At 41.0% G+C, this 17,122-nt stretch overlaps 1 protein-coding gene and 1 pseudogene across 2 annotated transcripts in view; both read right to left on the bottom strand.

Moving 5' to 3' along the window:
* itprid1 (ITPR interacting domain containing 1) overlaps positions 1-5,125 on the bottom strand; it is a 35,985-nt gene extending 30,860 nt beyond the window's left edge. Inside the window, exons 1-4 of the mRNA XM_085417722.1 lie at positions 5,020-5,125; positions 4,820-4,949; positions 4,393-4,444; positions 2,608-2,645 (exon numbers count right to left, since the gene is read on the bottom strand). Of these exons, the coding sequence (XP_085273848.1) occupies positions 2,608-2,645; positions 4,393-4,444; positions 4,820-4,925 (196 nt within the window). The 5' untranslated portion in view covers positions 4,926-4,949; positions 5,020-5,125. The remainder of the gene's footprint in view (positions 1-2,607; positions 2,646-4,392; positions 4,445-4,819; positions 4,950-5,019) is intronic.
* A 6,135-nt stretch (positions 5,126-11,260) lies between these two features.
* Positions 11,261-15,389, bottom strand: LOC146661473 (neurogenic differentiation factor 6-A pseudogene; annotated as a pseudogene). The gene is made up of 2 exons (XR_014913174.1): positions 15,305-15,389; positions 11,261-12,882 (listed from the first exon to the last, which is right to left on the bottom strand). The product of XR_014913174.1 is annotated as a neurogenic differentiation factor 6-A pseudogene (transcript).
* Positions 15,390-17,122: the final 1,733 nt, after the last annotated feature.

Below are 17,122 nucleotides of genomic sequence, written 5' to 3' on the forward strand. Positions count from 1 at the left end.
ACAGTAAGAATGTCTTTGATGGTCATTTAGACATTTAGAAAAGTGCAAAAAGTGTAAATGCAGTTTCCATTTTCTGTTTCAGCCAAAGCAGATACACTTAGATGAAAGTATGCCGTTTCACTGACTGGAACATGAAATCACAAAGATGTCTACATCTCTACAGTAAGCATTTTACAGGGCCAGGTCAAAATGGAAAGAATCTTACAATTATATGTTTTCCATGTGGCACTATGAATCACATCATTATTTCTGTCAAGCTCAAAGGTTCATTTTTCCTCCTGAATATAGAGGGTTAATTGTCATTTAAATGTAACTTTTGTTTGAAATTGAACATGGTATATGTAAGTGTACCGTACAACTGAAACTATGTTGCAGTCATCAGGCATAACATCATGACCATGTGCCTAATATTGGGTCCCCCTTCAGCTACACAGACCTGACCCAGTGAGGCATGGACTGACCCCTGAAGGTGTGCAGAGGTATCTGATGCTAACATGTTAGCAACAGATCCTTTCAGTCCTGTGAATTGTGGGCTGTAGCCTCCATGGATTGAGGCTCATTTCTGCTTTGTGGCAGGGCACAGTGACCTGCTGAATACAGGAATACAGTTTCCATGGAATAGTGCAACAATGCTCAGGTAAGTGGTACGTGGCAAAGAAACCTCCACATGGATGGTTGAAGCCAAGGACTCCCAGCCACACATAAACATCACACTGACTCCACCAGCTAGTTGTCTTCCCATAGTGCATCCTGGTGCCATGTCTTTTACAAACGTTTCCACGAAAAGAAAAAGTGTTTCATCAGATGAGGTCACCTTCTGTCTTTCATCAGTTTGAGCTGCTATAGTAACTTGTCCGTTGTGTACGGACCAGCCTTTGCTCTTTAATTAGTCTTGGCTAATTAAATGACCCTTTCGCTTGTTCACCACTGTTCCTTCCTTGTAACACTTTTGAACAGTACGACAGTGTGCGCAGTATCTTTGTGTTCCTAGGACAGAGATCTCAGATGTCATTACTGAGATCTGCTGGAGCCGCTCACCCAGTTTGGGAGTCCCTGCCCAGAGTGCTCTGATTACCACAGGGACCACTATTGCCACTGTTACTCTCAACCTCTTCTCAAGATCCTGTCTCAGACCTTGGTATTTCTTGAGTTCCTTGTCTTCCTTCTCCCTGATCTTGCTATCACCATGTATAGCTACATCTATGATTACGACCTTCCTTCTCTGCTTGTCGGCCACCACTATGTCTGGTTGGTTAGCCATTAGCACTTTGTCCGTCTGTATCTGAAAGTCCCATGGGAGCTTAGCTTGGTTATTCTCAACCACCCCTGGGGACGTATCTCCTTTGGACCGCAGGTCTTCCAGACCAAAACCACCACAAATGTTACTGGAAACTATGCCAGCCACTTGGTTATGCTGTTGCATGTATACCATGCCTTCTAGCATATTTTTCATTCACTTTTTGTTCACTTTCATTTAATAATAAATAATAATAATAATAATAATAATAATAATAATGAAGAAGATCTTTGTCTATTACTTTTCCCTTTCACACATTAGATGCTAAGCTAATGGGCCAAAAGCAGCACAGACATGAACAAACCATCTGTTTGTCACTGACAGAACAGCACATTGATTTGAGATCTGTAACGCCATGTTAAAATACATGGTTCCAGCGCAGGTACGTAGAAATGTTCAAGAAACATGTGTTTATTCATGATTGTTGAATAATAATGGCACAAATGACCAGTCACCAGTGTTTTTATTCTCTTAAAGTTATATTTTCTTCTCTAGATATTGTAGCCCAAACTCATCATTCTGTAAAATCCACAGAATCACTGTGAGTGACTTGTTATAGTCAAACAGAGAATAGTGTGGGGTTCTTTCGATTTAAACACGTGTAACAAAGAAGCAACAGTGCCTTGAATTACAGACACAATAGCGAGCTGGATGTTTTTCTTCAGGGAGCCGGAGCGGGAAAGAGGCATAAGGACTATTTGTTGTTCCCATGGTGTTCTCAACCACTATTTGCATGCTGTTTGAATAGGCTTGCCTCAGGATGGGGTGAGGCAAGAAGGCTTACATAATTCATACTGCTCCACAACAACATGCATAAATGTGTGCATGTTGTTGGAACAGCTTTTAATTTCCAAAGCACCAGATTTTCAGTTTTAGTTCAAATGTAGTTATAGTCTTCAGTAAAAAGCATAATGATGACTGTGGCAGCCGTTTTGGATAAAAACAACTCATTAAAACATTAAACAGCACATGATGTTGAGACTGGATCATCTAAAATAGACTGTATAAAAAACGTACAGCAGGAACAACATCTATTGATCAGACAGCTTCGTCTATCAAGGATTTGCAGCGTCTACTCTACAGGATAGAATAACCAACATTTTCTGCTCGTATTTGCAGGCGGAGCTCTCTGCCTCATTTAAAAGGGCTCTAGATGACTACAGAAACAACCGAATCCAAACAGACAAAGTACTCACCACTCTGTAGCACAAACTAACACAAAGAATAAAACAATATACAGCTGAGGCGGAGTGAAGGCGTGAAAGAGCTTACAGGCAAAAGAGAAACAGAAGGATTCCCATTGTTCGTACCTGCGTCTTCCTGCAGTGGCTCTTGCTTTGCATCTTCCCTGCAAACACAGGTCACATTTTATGAGAAGGAGGAACAGAGTACTCACACACAGAGGTAAGTTTCCATCACTTCTGAGATCATTACGCTGAGTCGGGATGGGGATACGTTTACTATCACCACCTGCCATATTCTAAACATGCTCTTAAAATATCCCTGCAGCTCGTCTTCATGCTAAAAATAAACTATTTATATTTTTATTTCATTCATAAAATAAAGCCAAGTCACTACATCCTAAGTAGTCCACTTAAGCACACATAATGTGGGCAGGATACGGTACTATTGTCGTGGGCACCATCCTTTATAAACATTGGGTACTGTGTGTGAAGGGTGGCAACAGTATGCTCCATCTTCATCCTCAATCTCCTCCACAAATATGACAAAAATGAGGTCAATTATACAGGTATTTACTATTTCTTTAAATAGTAAATACCTGTAATAGTAGTAAAGTAGCAGAAGTAATAAACTATTTACTAAGTAGTAGTAAATAGTTTATTACTTATTTTACTTTAGTCAAGAGTTTGAGTACACCTGAGGATGTTTCTCATGATCAATCAAATAAAAACTATGACGCACAAAATGAAATTCTGACTACTATCCACAGGAAACATTTGTGTTTCTTAAAATGTGTTCTCAGCAAAACAAAACAACAATGATGTTAGGAAGTGACATCTCAAAATCATATTGATCAGTGTGGCTTAGTTCATCTTTTGTCTTTGTTTAATTTAATGCCCCAATGAAAAGTCATCATCTATTAAAAACAGTCCTCAGACCTGACCAGCTGTCTGTACTGGAAGAACACATAAAACTGTTGGTGTTGTTGCAACTTAAACTGACAGTATACCGACTACTGACCCTAGTGCCATTGTAACTTTCAGCTTGTGATCATAGAACCAGTGAGTTAATAAAGCCATCGAACCAGAGAAGGTTACAATGATCACCTTTCCTCTTGCATTAGTATGAAGCCAAGTCAGTAAAGTGGGTCTTCACATACATTCTCCCATACAAGGATGTAGTTCATGTTTCAACATTATATATAAAACTAGGTCCAGGATACTTTCTGTGAATCATTACAAAGCAGCTGGGGGTGTGACCAGGTGAACACAGGTTTTCTGGGTAATTGAGATTTGATTTAAAAAGAAAAAAGTCATTTCCATAAAAATCTAGACTCCAAAACGTTTGATTTGAACCCTTAATTTTGCTGCCTAGCTTAGTCACTCATTAGACGAGTAATTTAAAAAAATAATTGTATTTTGGGCTTAACAGTTCCCAACTAGGCGTGTGAAAAATTCACCGCAAAGTACGCGGTGCAGCCCGATATCACGGCGAAGCGTGTAACAGGCACGCCGTGCCTCTCCTCAACATGAAATGGACACACTTGCGGAAGTTGCAGTATGTTGCCAGCAGAGGGAGATATGTTCAAGCCATCATGAACATAATAATGGGAACGCATTATTACATTATTATCACATTTATATGTATGTACATATCAGCCCCTTAGCTTGATGGTTTCTGACAATGAGGACCCTTCACATGTTTTTGTTCACTACTGATATCATCTCTCCCTGCTGCTAATGCTACTTCTGCAGGCATGAAATGCTGTGTCTATTATGCGTTTTTCTATGATATTGGGTAAGGTCAAATGTGACAAAACTACAAATAAGTGAAGTGGTATTTTGTAATCTTAGAGGTTGATTGCTAACTGTTTACACTGACAAAGCAGTCTGTATTCATGCCTTGATACTCACTGAGTGACATTGGTGCTGAGCCACTTCCCAACACTGTCCTGACTTGGATTTCCTGCGGCGGACAAGCAAATTATAAAGAAACCACTAACAGTAAACACAAAGAGACGGCAGCAGGACGCTTCCACTAACAGATTGCACCATAACAGCAACAGTTGAACTGACATGGTCATTTTACACTTTAACAGTAAAGACATCCTTTCTAATACAATAAGAAGCATGTGGCTATTTTTGGAAACAAGTTGGAAGTATTGAGGGTCACATGTCAGAAAAGTAATGAAAACACTAACATGATCTGGGGAACTATTATTCTAATTCATCTTTAGTTATCTTTATATTAGCAACATGAGGTTTTAAGCAAACGAGAATAAAACTGGCAAACAACTAGTATTCTTTAGTTTTGGTATGTAAGTGCATGTAGTTTCCATACCGTGAGTGTCCTGGTCCATAATGGAAACACATGGGCCCGTGTTGCCCCAGTGGACCCTGGATGCAACGAGTTTGGCCCTTTTGGCCGCAGCTCCTTCAAACGCCATGAAAGGAAGGTAGGACGGAGACAACTACAGAGAGAAACTTCAGAACATCAGTATGAAGTATACAGAATTATAGGCTGATGTACACATGACTTACCAGTGTGAATTTCAGGCACCAAGACAGTTGAGCCTATAACTGGATCAACACAGAGAGCAGCTTTCATCGCGCTCTCTTCCCACACTGTAAACATGACAGAGCAAAGGACGGACATGCAAATGACCTGGTTAGACTTTTCAGCCCTACAAGGAAATACTGTTTCCTGGTTGAGTGATTAATGCCTTTGAATACTTCCTGCTCTTATTTTATCAGTGTGTGCCTGCGTACATCCACATGAAAATGTAAGAAAATGTCTTTGTACTCCTCCCCAGGATATGTCGTAAAGGTTTATTCTAAGAGTGTTATAAAAACATGTAATTGTGTGAAACGATCTCGCTCTCATCAGAGTTTTGTTCATTTTTTAATTACTTATTACTTCCTCTGCTGGTTACAGAGTTCATGTCCTAATACAAGCTTTTGTTCTCTGTAAATATCATTTTACAAAATGTTTCAGATTTTCCTGCTGATAGGAAGTTGAAGTATTGTTCTGTGTTTTTTCTTTTTTGGGGGGGTAAAGGAAAGTTTTGGTCATTAAAGTAGCATGTCGGGTTGTCTCTGCACAGTGGCTTTCCTATCAGGGACACTTTGCATGAACATTAATGGCAGCAGGCCTCAGCAGGCAGGAAGAGCTGATAGGCTGACTTTAAAATGCAAAGTGATTTTCTTTTATGGGCAGTTTTATGAGTAATGTCTGCCCTAAAGTTAGAAAGAGGAAAAGGGAATTAAAAGGATGCATGCAGTCCAAAAATGTACCTTTCCTGATAACCGTGAAGAGAAGCACAGAAAATCCATGTGCACAGCCTTCAAACAGAGAATGATACTGATGTGGGTCTGCTGTGGTAACAGTCGAGTCCTGAAGATTATTGTGCTTGTTCACGCAAGTCATACAACAGATAAACTACCAGAGAAAAATATATCTGAATTATATGCTGTTAACATATTAATCAGGAATAAATAGTGAAAAGGTTTGTTATACTGACATGAGCTGTATTCCCGCAGACATTCCCTCTTCCTGGTGGAGAGGTTGTGTAACTCCTGCCTTTCATGAAGCCAGATTAAATGTTCACAGTCTGCTTTTGAATATCATCAGATTTTGGTGTGAAACGGGAAAAAATGACAATTACAGACAGTATCAGTCTAAACTGTTTCCTTTTTTATATTTCTTTGACTTTCATAAAAACCAATGTTGAGTGTGTCCTACGGCGATGACAGTAAAGAACAAACTCTTATTATGACCGTTACAGATAGTTCCAGGTGCCTTTACTCCACTTAGAAACCTTTGATCACACCCTAAGTTAATGTCTTTTTTTTACCACTAGGTGTCACCAAAACATCTAAATCATACATAATTCTTGAGCTAACAAGCCACCTGCAGGACTGAATGAAGCTGCCTTCCATAAAACACAGCATGTAAACTGTCTCAGGGTAACTAAAGTAATCTGTAAATTAATCTCTGTGTGTTTCCTAATGAAGGATACTTTTTACAGGGTTCTACTACAGAGTAGTTACAGGATACCCATACGGCTTCGTTTACTCTCATTTCAGCAGTTGGAGTAAGTGGTCACGAGACCTGTTACCTAACGAGTCAGCTCAGGGTTTCCTGGTCTGTCTGTGCACATTCACACACACTGGTAGCATCAGACCGGTCATCAGCAGCAGAGCAACTGATTTTACAAACTACAATATGTTAAGAGAGAGACACACACCACGAAGACGTTAGGCACAGACTGAAAGCAACACAGGAAAATGAGTGGTGTGTTTGAGAGCAAACGTATGCTCTATAAGACAGTTTACGTTCTTATTCTTTCAGCTGCAGCCTCACGGCTGTTTAACCAGAGACAGCAGGTTAAGTTCAATGAAAATGTAAAAAAACAAACAAAGCTGATGTGCAAGGGTCCACAATTACGTGAGGCTTTACAAAAATTACAAAATATACAATCAAAACATTACAAAAAAATAAGAAATGAAAACAAAAATGATGCACTGATCGCACCTGGGGGGTCATATCAAAGCACTCAACCGCTGCTGGGTCAAGTTAACCGTGTGAGCTCTGACTTATCGCAGCTGGCTAACCTGAAGAGAAGCAACCAAGGCTTTTTATGGGAAAACTATTTCATTTTTGTTATTTATGTTTTTATGTGTGTCGGTGGTTATTGGGGGAAAGCTTCTCAGAAAGGCCTGCCATGTGCCCAGCTTGTAAGTGGGTGGCATGTACAAGACACCCAAGGGAGTTGTTATAGGCAGTGGGAAGGATACAGTGGACTGTATCCATTACTAATCAGCACCCTGAGAAGGCTGCCAGATGGGCCTTTTGGATCATCTGTGGCCCGAAGAGACAGCTAGCAGCCAACCAATCAGATCAAAGATTGACAGAAGGAAAAGTGTGCACACCACTTTGTTGTTACACAATTTTCTGGCTGAGAAACAACATGACATTTTATTTAATAAATAACAAAATCATTATGATATCATCAAGATGATATCAGGGGTTTTGTATGTGCAACTACTTTAAAAGGCCTCCTGACAGATGGAAGTGCACAAGTCCACTGTCATGGTAAATATTACTGTTGCTGCTATTAGTAAGAACATTATTATATTGTTATTATTTTTAAATATTATAGTTACGTTTGTTACTAACATTACTAATTACTAGCATTTATTACTGAAAGCTAGTTATAGTCAAACAAAATGAAATTTGCACAACACCGTTGTTGTTTGGGGTGGTGTGTGCATGCAGAGGGGCTACAGGTGGCTCTGAATTTACTTATGCTGAGTGAAATCGTTCAAAGCTGAAAAACACTCACACATTGAATAAACAGAAGGACATGATGTTATTAGGAGCCCGATTATTGTTGTGTGCTGTTTTTGTCTTTGTCTGGTTTTGTGTCTCCTTTTTTGGCACAGGTAGGCGGGGCTACACTGAGCCTCTGGCACACCTGTTCTTCACCAGACGCATTCATCAGAAGCGTTCTTAAGGAGCAGCGCGACGCATGTCTAGTGTCGGAGCATTGTCCTTTCAGGAGTGCCTGTGTGCCTGCTCACCCGTGGAGATCATCTTTATTGGGGCTGAAGTTTTGGTTTACATCCCAGCATCCCGCCTCTCGGTCTCTCTCCGTGCCGCCCAGTCTGGCTTCTGATAACGTCCTGGCTCTGCGTTTCTATACACGTCCTGCCTTGTAAATACACTGTGCCTGTAAATAGCTCTTCACTGTTGATACATTTCCTCATTGCAAACCCTCGTGTCTCCTGTGTTCTGCTCTCACTCTCAGATATGTTCTGAAAGAGCCCAAAATAAGGAGCCTCCTGCCCAGTGGGGGTTTCTGTTGTTATTGTTAGGTATGACCTCGCTGTGGATCATTTTCTTCAGCTACCTCGTTTTAAATCAATGAACTGAAATTGGGATTTCTTGTACTATGTCCTTTTTTACAGACCGACAGCTCTCACAGGCTCATATGCTCAATGAGTCCCACGTTCATTATTGCTGCTGTGTTGGCTCAGTGGGATCTCTGCTGTCATTCATTCCAGCCACACGCTGTGACAGCCACTAGGTCACTTACACAGGGGTCTTCTCTTGTGTACTTTGTGTAAGAGCAGCAAATGTGATAGTTATCTGTGAAAGACTTGTAGAGGCTCAAAGCTGCCACAGCCTTGAGTTCATTACCTCTCGCTTTCTGTGGTATGTCAGAGGTTGGTCACAGTGTGAGAACGGAGGCTATTTGGGGTATGCATGTACAGCGGTGTGTGTGTGTGTGTGTGTGTGTGTGTGGGGGGGGGGTATGTAACACTTAAATATTTCAGATCATCAAACAAATTTAAATGTTAGACAAAGATAAAACAAATAAACACAAACAGCACTTCCTGCAGAATGTTCTGGTAGCACCACACTTCTGGCTGCCTTCCCCATCAGTCATCAGACAGGTCTCCAGTGTAGCTCCTCCACCGGCGCTGTAGCGGCTTTTCAGTAAACTGCAGAATGAACTCTCCACCAAGGTGGTGTTATCCCCATGTGAACAACTCACCGAGCACTTTAAGAGCCTGTTTGTACATGGGGCCATCATCAGCATATTTCATTTATGTGTGTCCTTGGCGGTGGAAGCCTTTGGCCTGATGTGAACTTAACCGTTAACTACCTGCTTGCTCCTCTGAAGATCAACTCAAAGACTGTGATAAACAGAATTGTCACGGGCCGTGCGATTTCCGTGAGTCATCTCGCCTCGACTTCTGCAACAGCCTCTACTCTGGTGTTAGCTCGTCATCTATTGGCCGACTACAGCTGGTTCAAAATGCTGCAGCAAGGCTTCTGACTGGCACGTGGGAGCAAGAGCACATATCCCCTATACTCACCTCGCTACACGATCTTGACACTTGTCTTTAAAACATTGCATGGACTAGCTCCTATATATCTTTCTGATCTTTTAAATCGGTATACTCCAGCAAGATGTTTGAGGTCTGCGGACCAAATGCTTCTAGTTGTCCCCAGGTCCAGATTAAAACACAGAGGAGATCAGGCTTTTGCTGTGACTGCTCTGTGGAATAAACTACATATCAGGACCTCTCCAGCACTGGATACTTTTAAAACTCGTTTAAAGACCCATTTTTACTCTTTGGCTTTTAATTCTGTCTGAGTCTGTCATTATTTTATTCTTATTATTTTCTTTCATTTTATTTAACTTTTAAATTGTATCTGATTATTTTATTGTTCAGTACTTTGGTCAACAGTTGTTGTTTTTAGTGCTATATAAATAAAATTGATCGATTGATCAAATACTGCGTTACAGTTGCTGCTAATCTATTGATTAGTTTGAAATATCAGGACATGGTGTTCTTGACATGACCTGGTGCTGTATCTGATCCCAGACCAGTGGGATGATTGATATTACTTCCACCCCTCTAATGAAGCCAGGCTCTTACTCCCCTGTAGTTAAAGTACTGCTGGGTTTCCCAGTCCATGATAAACAAAGACAAAGCAAACTTTTTTCCCCTTTTTTGGATAAATATTTAAGTTGTTATAACAACAAAAAAATAGCTGAGCTTTTCTAAGGCAAAGACACAAGATTAAAATTATATCACAAAATAGAAGCAATAAAAGAAAACAGTGCAGAGCTTCCATGTGTGGCATTTGCTTAAAATTGAAAAGTTAAAACAGAAGAGAAGAATGATGAGATGAATGCATGGATGGGTGGATGTGTGATGGAAACTGGAGCTTTGAAACAGGAAGTAGTTTAAATGTATAACAGTAAGTATCCCAGTGTTTCTCTAAACCTTTACAGGATTACACACGACAATCCTGCCAAAACAAAAGGTGGGACAGTGCCAACCACAGAAACAGGATGGCGTCTTCTGGGTCCAGAGGTCATGGAAGATATATCGAGTCATCCCAAAGTGATTCGGATATAAAATGCAAATCACCTGTTGACTGGCTGTTAAGCCACATCCCACGAGGGCCTCTGAGTACTTTCTTATTAAAATGCTCCTGGCAATATTCAGCTTCCTGCTGCTTTGGTCACCCTGTGACTCCGGAGCTTGTTGGAAACCTCTATCAGCGACTAGCTTCATGCATCACAAGTTCAATTCATTGCTTTAATAACAGAGAAAACTCTGCATCTTCTAACCGTAATTCACATCAGAGCTTTAACATTTTCCATCAGTCCATGAAGATCTGCTGTGAAAAAGACGGACCAATGTCCTTTGGGGCTGAATTTGTAATGTAAAAATTGTAGGAAGAGGAAATTGTTCATTAAATGTACTGAGCATGTGAACAGCTGGGAAGACGTTTATCGTCAGTGTTTAGTGCATGACCACTGTAACATCTGACATTAGTCACATACTGCTTTAAATGCAATTCATTATGATGTGTGAGTTTTATTAACATAGCACCAGTTAACAATTACATTTCACTCAAAGTGCTGCCTGTGCATGTAAATCTTCTCTTTGACCACTGGAGCCGAATCTGCCAAATATCTGCAGAGTTCAAGAATCAATACTTCAAATATAATTGTTAATGCTAAGCTGAAGTAAACAGTAACTATTGTTGTTACATTTATTTGGGCCAAATTAATTACATTTAACACAGTGCCAAATCACAACATCAATCACAAGGAACATAATAAGACTTTAAATGATAGTAAATAGTACACATAGTTCAACATAGCATACACGTCCATGTACACAGTATATACCTGCCTGAAGTCAGCTCTGGAAAGCTGCTGAAACACTGACACTTTCATCATTGTGTAACACAATGAATCCAAACATTATTAATGAAACAGAGACTTGTTGTTATCAGCAGAATATTATTTTCATCATGTATTTGTCAGTGAAAACAAAGCTGTGACAAATGTGGTAAAGATGTAATGCAGAACAACAGCTCACCATCAAACATTCACCCAGCAGCTGCTAAAACAAACAAAGTGGAGTTACAGAAACACACAAAATGCATTTGACATCCTTATAATAATTTACTACGTAAAGCAAAACAGAGAGGATCACAATATCACACCACATTTGTTCTGTTCATCCAGCATGACAGCTGCAGCAAAAACACCATGGAAACGGCCGTGCATTCAATTTAAATGTAGTTTCAGGGAGCAAAGTTCTGGATAAATGCCCTGATATTTTAAAAGTATTCATGTGTTTTGGGTAAAACCCTCAGCGATTTGGCCCACAAGAAGAAAAAGTCATTATGTAGCTAACAGATTATTGTTATTATTATTATTATTATTATTATTATGGGACTCTGCATGTTTTCCTTGTGTGTGTGTCCGTCTGTGTCTGTCACATTACAGGTTGTCGTCCGCAGACAGTTCAGTGAAGATGACTTACTACTTTCTCATCATGCACTCACAAACCCTAGCTTTTTCCCTGTTATTGTTGGCACTACTGAACTTCTTAAGAACTCATCCATTTATATGCTGTTTATTAATTATGGAAAGGCTTGTTTAATTCCCCCTGCACCTGGTAAAACTGTCCCCGGAGTTGGATGTCATAGGGACCAAGGTCTGAGCTGGAGGCCTGATTGATGGGACAATAGCGGAGACCATTGTGACAACTTCGGTAGTCGACCGGTTCCTCGTGTTTGAGGGTGAAAAGCCCACTGAAGTTGAAGGGTGGGCTGAGAGTCCCCATATCCAGAGAACCAGAACTGTCTGGAGAGGAACTGTCGTTTACAGACTCAAAGGGGCTGCAGAAAGAGCCAAAGGGCCGCAGAGACCTACCGCTACCCGCTGTGGTGGAGCCCCCAGCCTCGGGACCAGGATGGTGATCATAGGCTGCGTACAGAGACAATGACTCCTCGTCGGGTTGTGAGATGAGGCTGCAGGTGTTGAGCTGGAGACAGCCAGCGACAAGGTTAGTGGTTGGCTGAGAGAGACCTTTGCACAGAGTCTGAACGAATGTGAGCAAGTCCAGCCTTTTGCCAGTGCTCAGGATCTCACTGAGAAGCCAGATGTAGTTCTTGGCCAAGCGGAGGGTTTCTATTTTGGACAGCTTTTGTGTCTTGGAATAACAGGGAACCACCTTTCTCAGGCTGTCCAATGCATTGTTAAGTCCATGCATACGGTGTCTTTCCCGCGCATTTGCTTCAATCCGTCGTAGTCGAACCCGGTCCAGGCAAGAGTAGCTCAGTTTCTTCTTTTGAGAAGCCCTTCTTCTGAGCCAAGCTGGATCTCCTGCTTCACTTTCCTCCTCCTTCACTTCAACATCCCTCAGTTCATCCTCCCTCCTGGTATCAAGGCTTTCCTCTGGGGCTCTGTCAATCTCTGGCTTAATCAATTTGACTAATTTGTTAGAGGTCCAACTCATCCTTACTGAACTGATGGTTTGATTGGAGGACTGTTCATCAAATGGCAAAGTCAGCATGCTGTCCTGCACGTTAATAGTGGGGAAAGAAAAATTAGATACAAGGCTTCAAACCTTAGAGGATACAAATCCCCAAATTAGGAAAAAACTGGGTTTTTAGCAGAAAATTTGACTGTACACATATGAAACATCATAATCTCATTGTGCAAAATATCACAACAATTACGAACAACTGGGATATAACAAAAGTCCTTATCATGTGAAAAATACCAGTTGTGATAGATACAGCTGAAATTAATTACCCGGCTTACCTCTTTTAATTAGTAGGCTGTTATTATTTTTCAATGACGCACTAAATAACTTGGCTCACCCGGCTCTGTTGTTCAATTTTAAAAGGTATCGTCCTGAAGCCTCCAAGTATCTCGACAAACACGTTCTCCTCCCTCTTTCTCCTGCTAGCGTCTTCTTCTTGTTGCAGCCTCACAGACACTGATGCCATCTGCTGATGTCCTCTCTCTCTCTCACACACACATGCAAACTAGCTTCGTATCCCTCTTTTCTCTCTGCATCACTCTGCCTGTGCCTCTTTCCCTCTGCTCCTAACATGGTGGATGCTGATCTGAGTTTTTAGACTTCACATTGAGCTGCTATAGTCACACAGTGAGCTGAAGCTAGTTGGGCACTTGTTCCTGTCAGCTGTCTAGCTTACACCTTGCAATGTGCTGTCACATGCATATAACCAGTGGTGGACTGGCCATCAGAGGACCAGTAGCCTAAGGGTCGTTTTGGCCTGCTGTGAATTTTCAACTTGATCTGCACATAGTTTATGGACCACAGAGAGTCCATGCATCAGGTGCAACTCTCGGCACAGACGAGAGCCATAGTGATGCCTGATTTGCCAATATCTTTACTTGTATTGGTAAAAAGACTGTGGTGAGCAGAATTTAGTAACAGGGTATTTATTTATGTACTCATTATCAGTGTTGGGTAAGTTACTTTAAAATAGTAACGTAGTTACATTACTAGTTACTTCTCTCAAAAGTAACTCAGTTACTTCAAGTTACTCGTTACTGTCAAAGTAACTAGTTACTAGGGAAAGTAACTTTGGTTTTACTCAGAATTCTCTTGTTAATGTGTTGCTTCCATAACTTTGCAGTCTTCTAGCTTGCTTACTTGCCGCAGTGCACTGTGCCACCTACCAAAGGAAAAGATAATGTGCACATTTCCACGAGAGAAATCCCACGCCTGGACCGTCATTGACTGCTGCCATGATTCTAGCCTACGTCACAGCGTCATGTGCACCTTTTACATCCAACACAAAAACTGCAGTCGTGGTGCTTTCGATTGCACTCAGAAATTCTGCCTTCTGAATAGGAAGATGTAGGCAACACCAGACTGCAGATGAGCTGCATACAGGGCTGGACTGGGACAGAAAATTGGCCCGGGCATTTTGACTAGAGACCGGCCGCCATTATAGGAAAAATCATAAAGCCTTTGAATGAAAATAAACGCTGTTGTGACAGTGATGTTCACTGTTCTGATGGTATACATGCATCAATCTATCAATCGTTTGTTGTAAGACTCAGATAATTATTTTTTAAAAGCTAGACATTTTAAATGAGAATAAGAAAGAAAAGTATTTCTTTGTGCCCTCCTCTCCCTGTTAATGCCCTACATGGACCCCTGGCAACACTTTGCTAGACCCGCCCCTGCACAGTTACCAGCTGTCAGCTACCTAAAAAAGGATCCTGGTGTTATTTGTCTCTCAGCAACAGTTCATAACTTCCCTTCAACTCATTCATGTCACCTAAAAGGTAAACCTGTTTCTCCATCACCTGTTCAGCTCTGATGATCCAGTAAGGACATCTCCTGGTTTCATCTTCATGTTTCCCTCTCACCAGATAACCAAACCATATCATGACCAGCAGCTTTACAGCTGTGGCTCCAGCAAACATCAGCTGATACTAGAAATTAATATTAAATAAATTCTAACAGCAGCTGATCAAGCTTAAACGTGCTGCTGTTGTTTAGCGCGACATCCGCTGGTTTCTTCTTTCGGCGCAAAGTGAGCGATAAACAAACAAGAGAGCCGATCAGCTGATCATTGATCAGTTTCATGATTGAAGTAGAAACGGGAGAGGGAGGGGGGAGAATGAGAGAAGAAGAGGCAGCTGTGCAGCAAAGACACAGAATAACTCCAGCTTTGTGTCTTTGTCATTGTAGCTGAATTACGGGACAAACTGTTCCTTTTCACCTCAATAAGAAACGCGTAATATTTTCTCTGAATACCAGACGGGACGGTTGGCAACTCTAATAACTTATGAACAAAATAAAGTTAAACATCAGTAACATAGCACCACCCAGCTGTATAGAAACCCCGTCATGCTAGCTAGCACGCAGTACGGAAAAAGTCAGAATAACGAAAATAAACTCCACCTAAACTTGGTTCATATCTGACCCAGAGAGACTGCAGGTCATAACTTCTTACCTGAAGTTCAGTTCACACTTGGACCGGCGGCCGCCTCGGGTCTCTTTTCCTTCTGTGTCCCTTTTCCTTCATCCACCTGCTGGCCTCCACCACTTGCTAATGTTACTGAATCTGTGGAAGCTCCGCGACAGCCACCACACGAAGTAACGAGTAACGAGCCTATCTAAATCCCAGTAACGACTAACGCGTTCCTGATTTTGGCATAATAACTAGTTACCGTGCTCGTTACCACAATAATAACGTAGTTACTGTAACGCGTTACTTAATAACGCGTTAGTCCCAACACTGCTCATTATAAATAAAAGTGCAAATTCTTTATCTTAGTGCATCCTCAAATTGGACAGAGAGTATTTTACCAACTGAATTGTCATCCATGACCTATTCCTATTCCATACTACAGTCAGTGTAACAGATTCAAATACTCATTATGCCTTTTTGGTTAGAGGCAGCATTTAGACTGGCCCTGCACCATGACAGGCCTCCAACGTGTGTTTGATGAATGCAATGCTCATCTATCTGGAAGCCCATTAGGGAAGAAAGAACTGGATGTTAAATATGTATGAACTGATACTCTCTGCACAAAGTAGATGACATTTGTCTCTTCTTAACTTTGGATAATCTGGAACTATTTGGAGTGGCCTGTCATCCAGGCCATTTATAATGACAGTAACTAGCTCTTAATGAGAAGTCCCTCCTAACCACATTAGTTTCTTCTCCCACATTCAACGTGAAACATGGTAAAGTAGACCCCACAACGATGCAGCACAGTGCAGAGCAGCTACCTAAACTCTCCATGCACAGAGGTTGTTTCAACAGTACCCAGAGTCAATATGCGACACAGGGTACTGTTATCATTTTCCTGAATACTATACAAATAAGTCTTCTAAAAACAGCACGCCCAGGCACTCCAGGCCTGTTGCAAGCAAAAGCAAAAACGTATTCGGTGGAGAACACCTGACTGTTCTGTAAAAAGTTTGAAAAGGTTTTAAAAAATAAAAATAAAAAAACGCCTTGGCTGCATTTTTAGGTAATAGCTGCATGTAACTGTGTTGTTTTAAAACTTGTGCATAGTTTTTTAAAATGTACAGTTTCTATTTCAAGTTGTGATTCATTAAACATGTTTGTGATTCTTACAGTAAAAACTTGTTTCTACTCTGATTTTATGTTTTTTGTCTGATTTTAGATCAATTGTGGTAATACAACATGTCAAACTAAAAAAACATATCTGCTTTTATCACAGGAAGACGCGGTGCTGTGGCTGTTGTCCTCAGCTCCCTCTGTGCAGCCAGAGTTTATACTGTGTGTTGATGCAGAGAAAGCCTTTGACCAAGTAAATGAGATGAAAAACAATATTGTTGTTACTTGGAAACAGTTGTACTGGCTCAGGTCTTTGTGGTCCCAACAGTGCTCACTGGGACCTGGTTCTTCTGTAACCAGAGCAATCAGGCTGTTTTGCTGCAAGAAGCTTGTGAAGCTCTTGAGAGAGCTCTTTAGTTTTATCCATCATGGGTGTTTCTTTTGTGACAGCTTAGTAATGAGAGTAATGTCGTGCAGTTTGAACACTGGATTTGATGACGATGAAATTCCATGAAGACATTAAATCCAGCAGCGACTGAAGAATTGTGGTGTTGTACATTTCCCTGAGGAATCCAAACTAATTAAAATCGAGTTTTTAATTTAACCTGCTTGTTTTTGAGGACTGCCTTTGCATTTCTCTCATTTCTTACTCCATGACAGAACACAAAATAATCAATACACTGACTACTCATTTTTAATCATTAAAAGGGTAATAATTCAGGGAACAGCGTGCCAGTGATG

Source organism: Rhamphochromis longiceps, linkage group LG9 (genome assembly GCF_057381845.1).
Source record: "Rhamphochromis longiceps isolate RC_006_pf linkage group LG9, R_longiceps_female_GT1.1, whole genome shotgun sequence".
In the NCBI taxonomy this organism is placed as follows: domain Eukaryota; kingdom Metazoa; phylum Chordata; class Actinopteri; order Cichliformes; family Cichlidae; genus Rhamphochromis; species Rhamphochromis longiceps.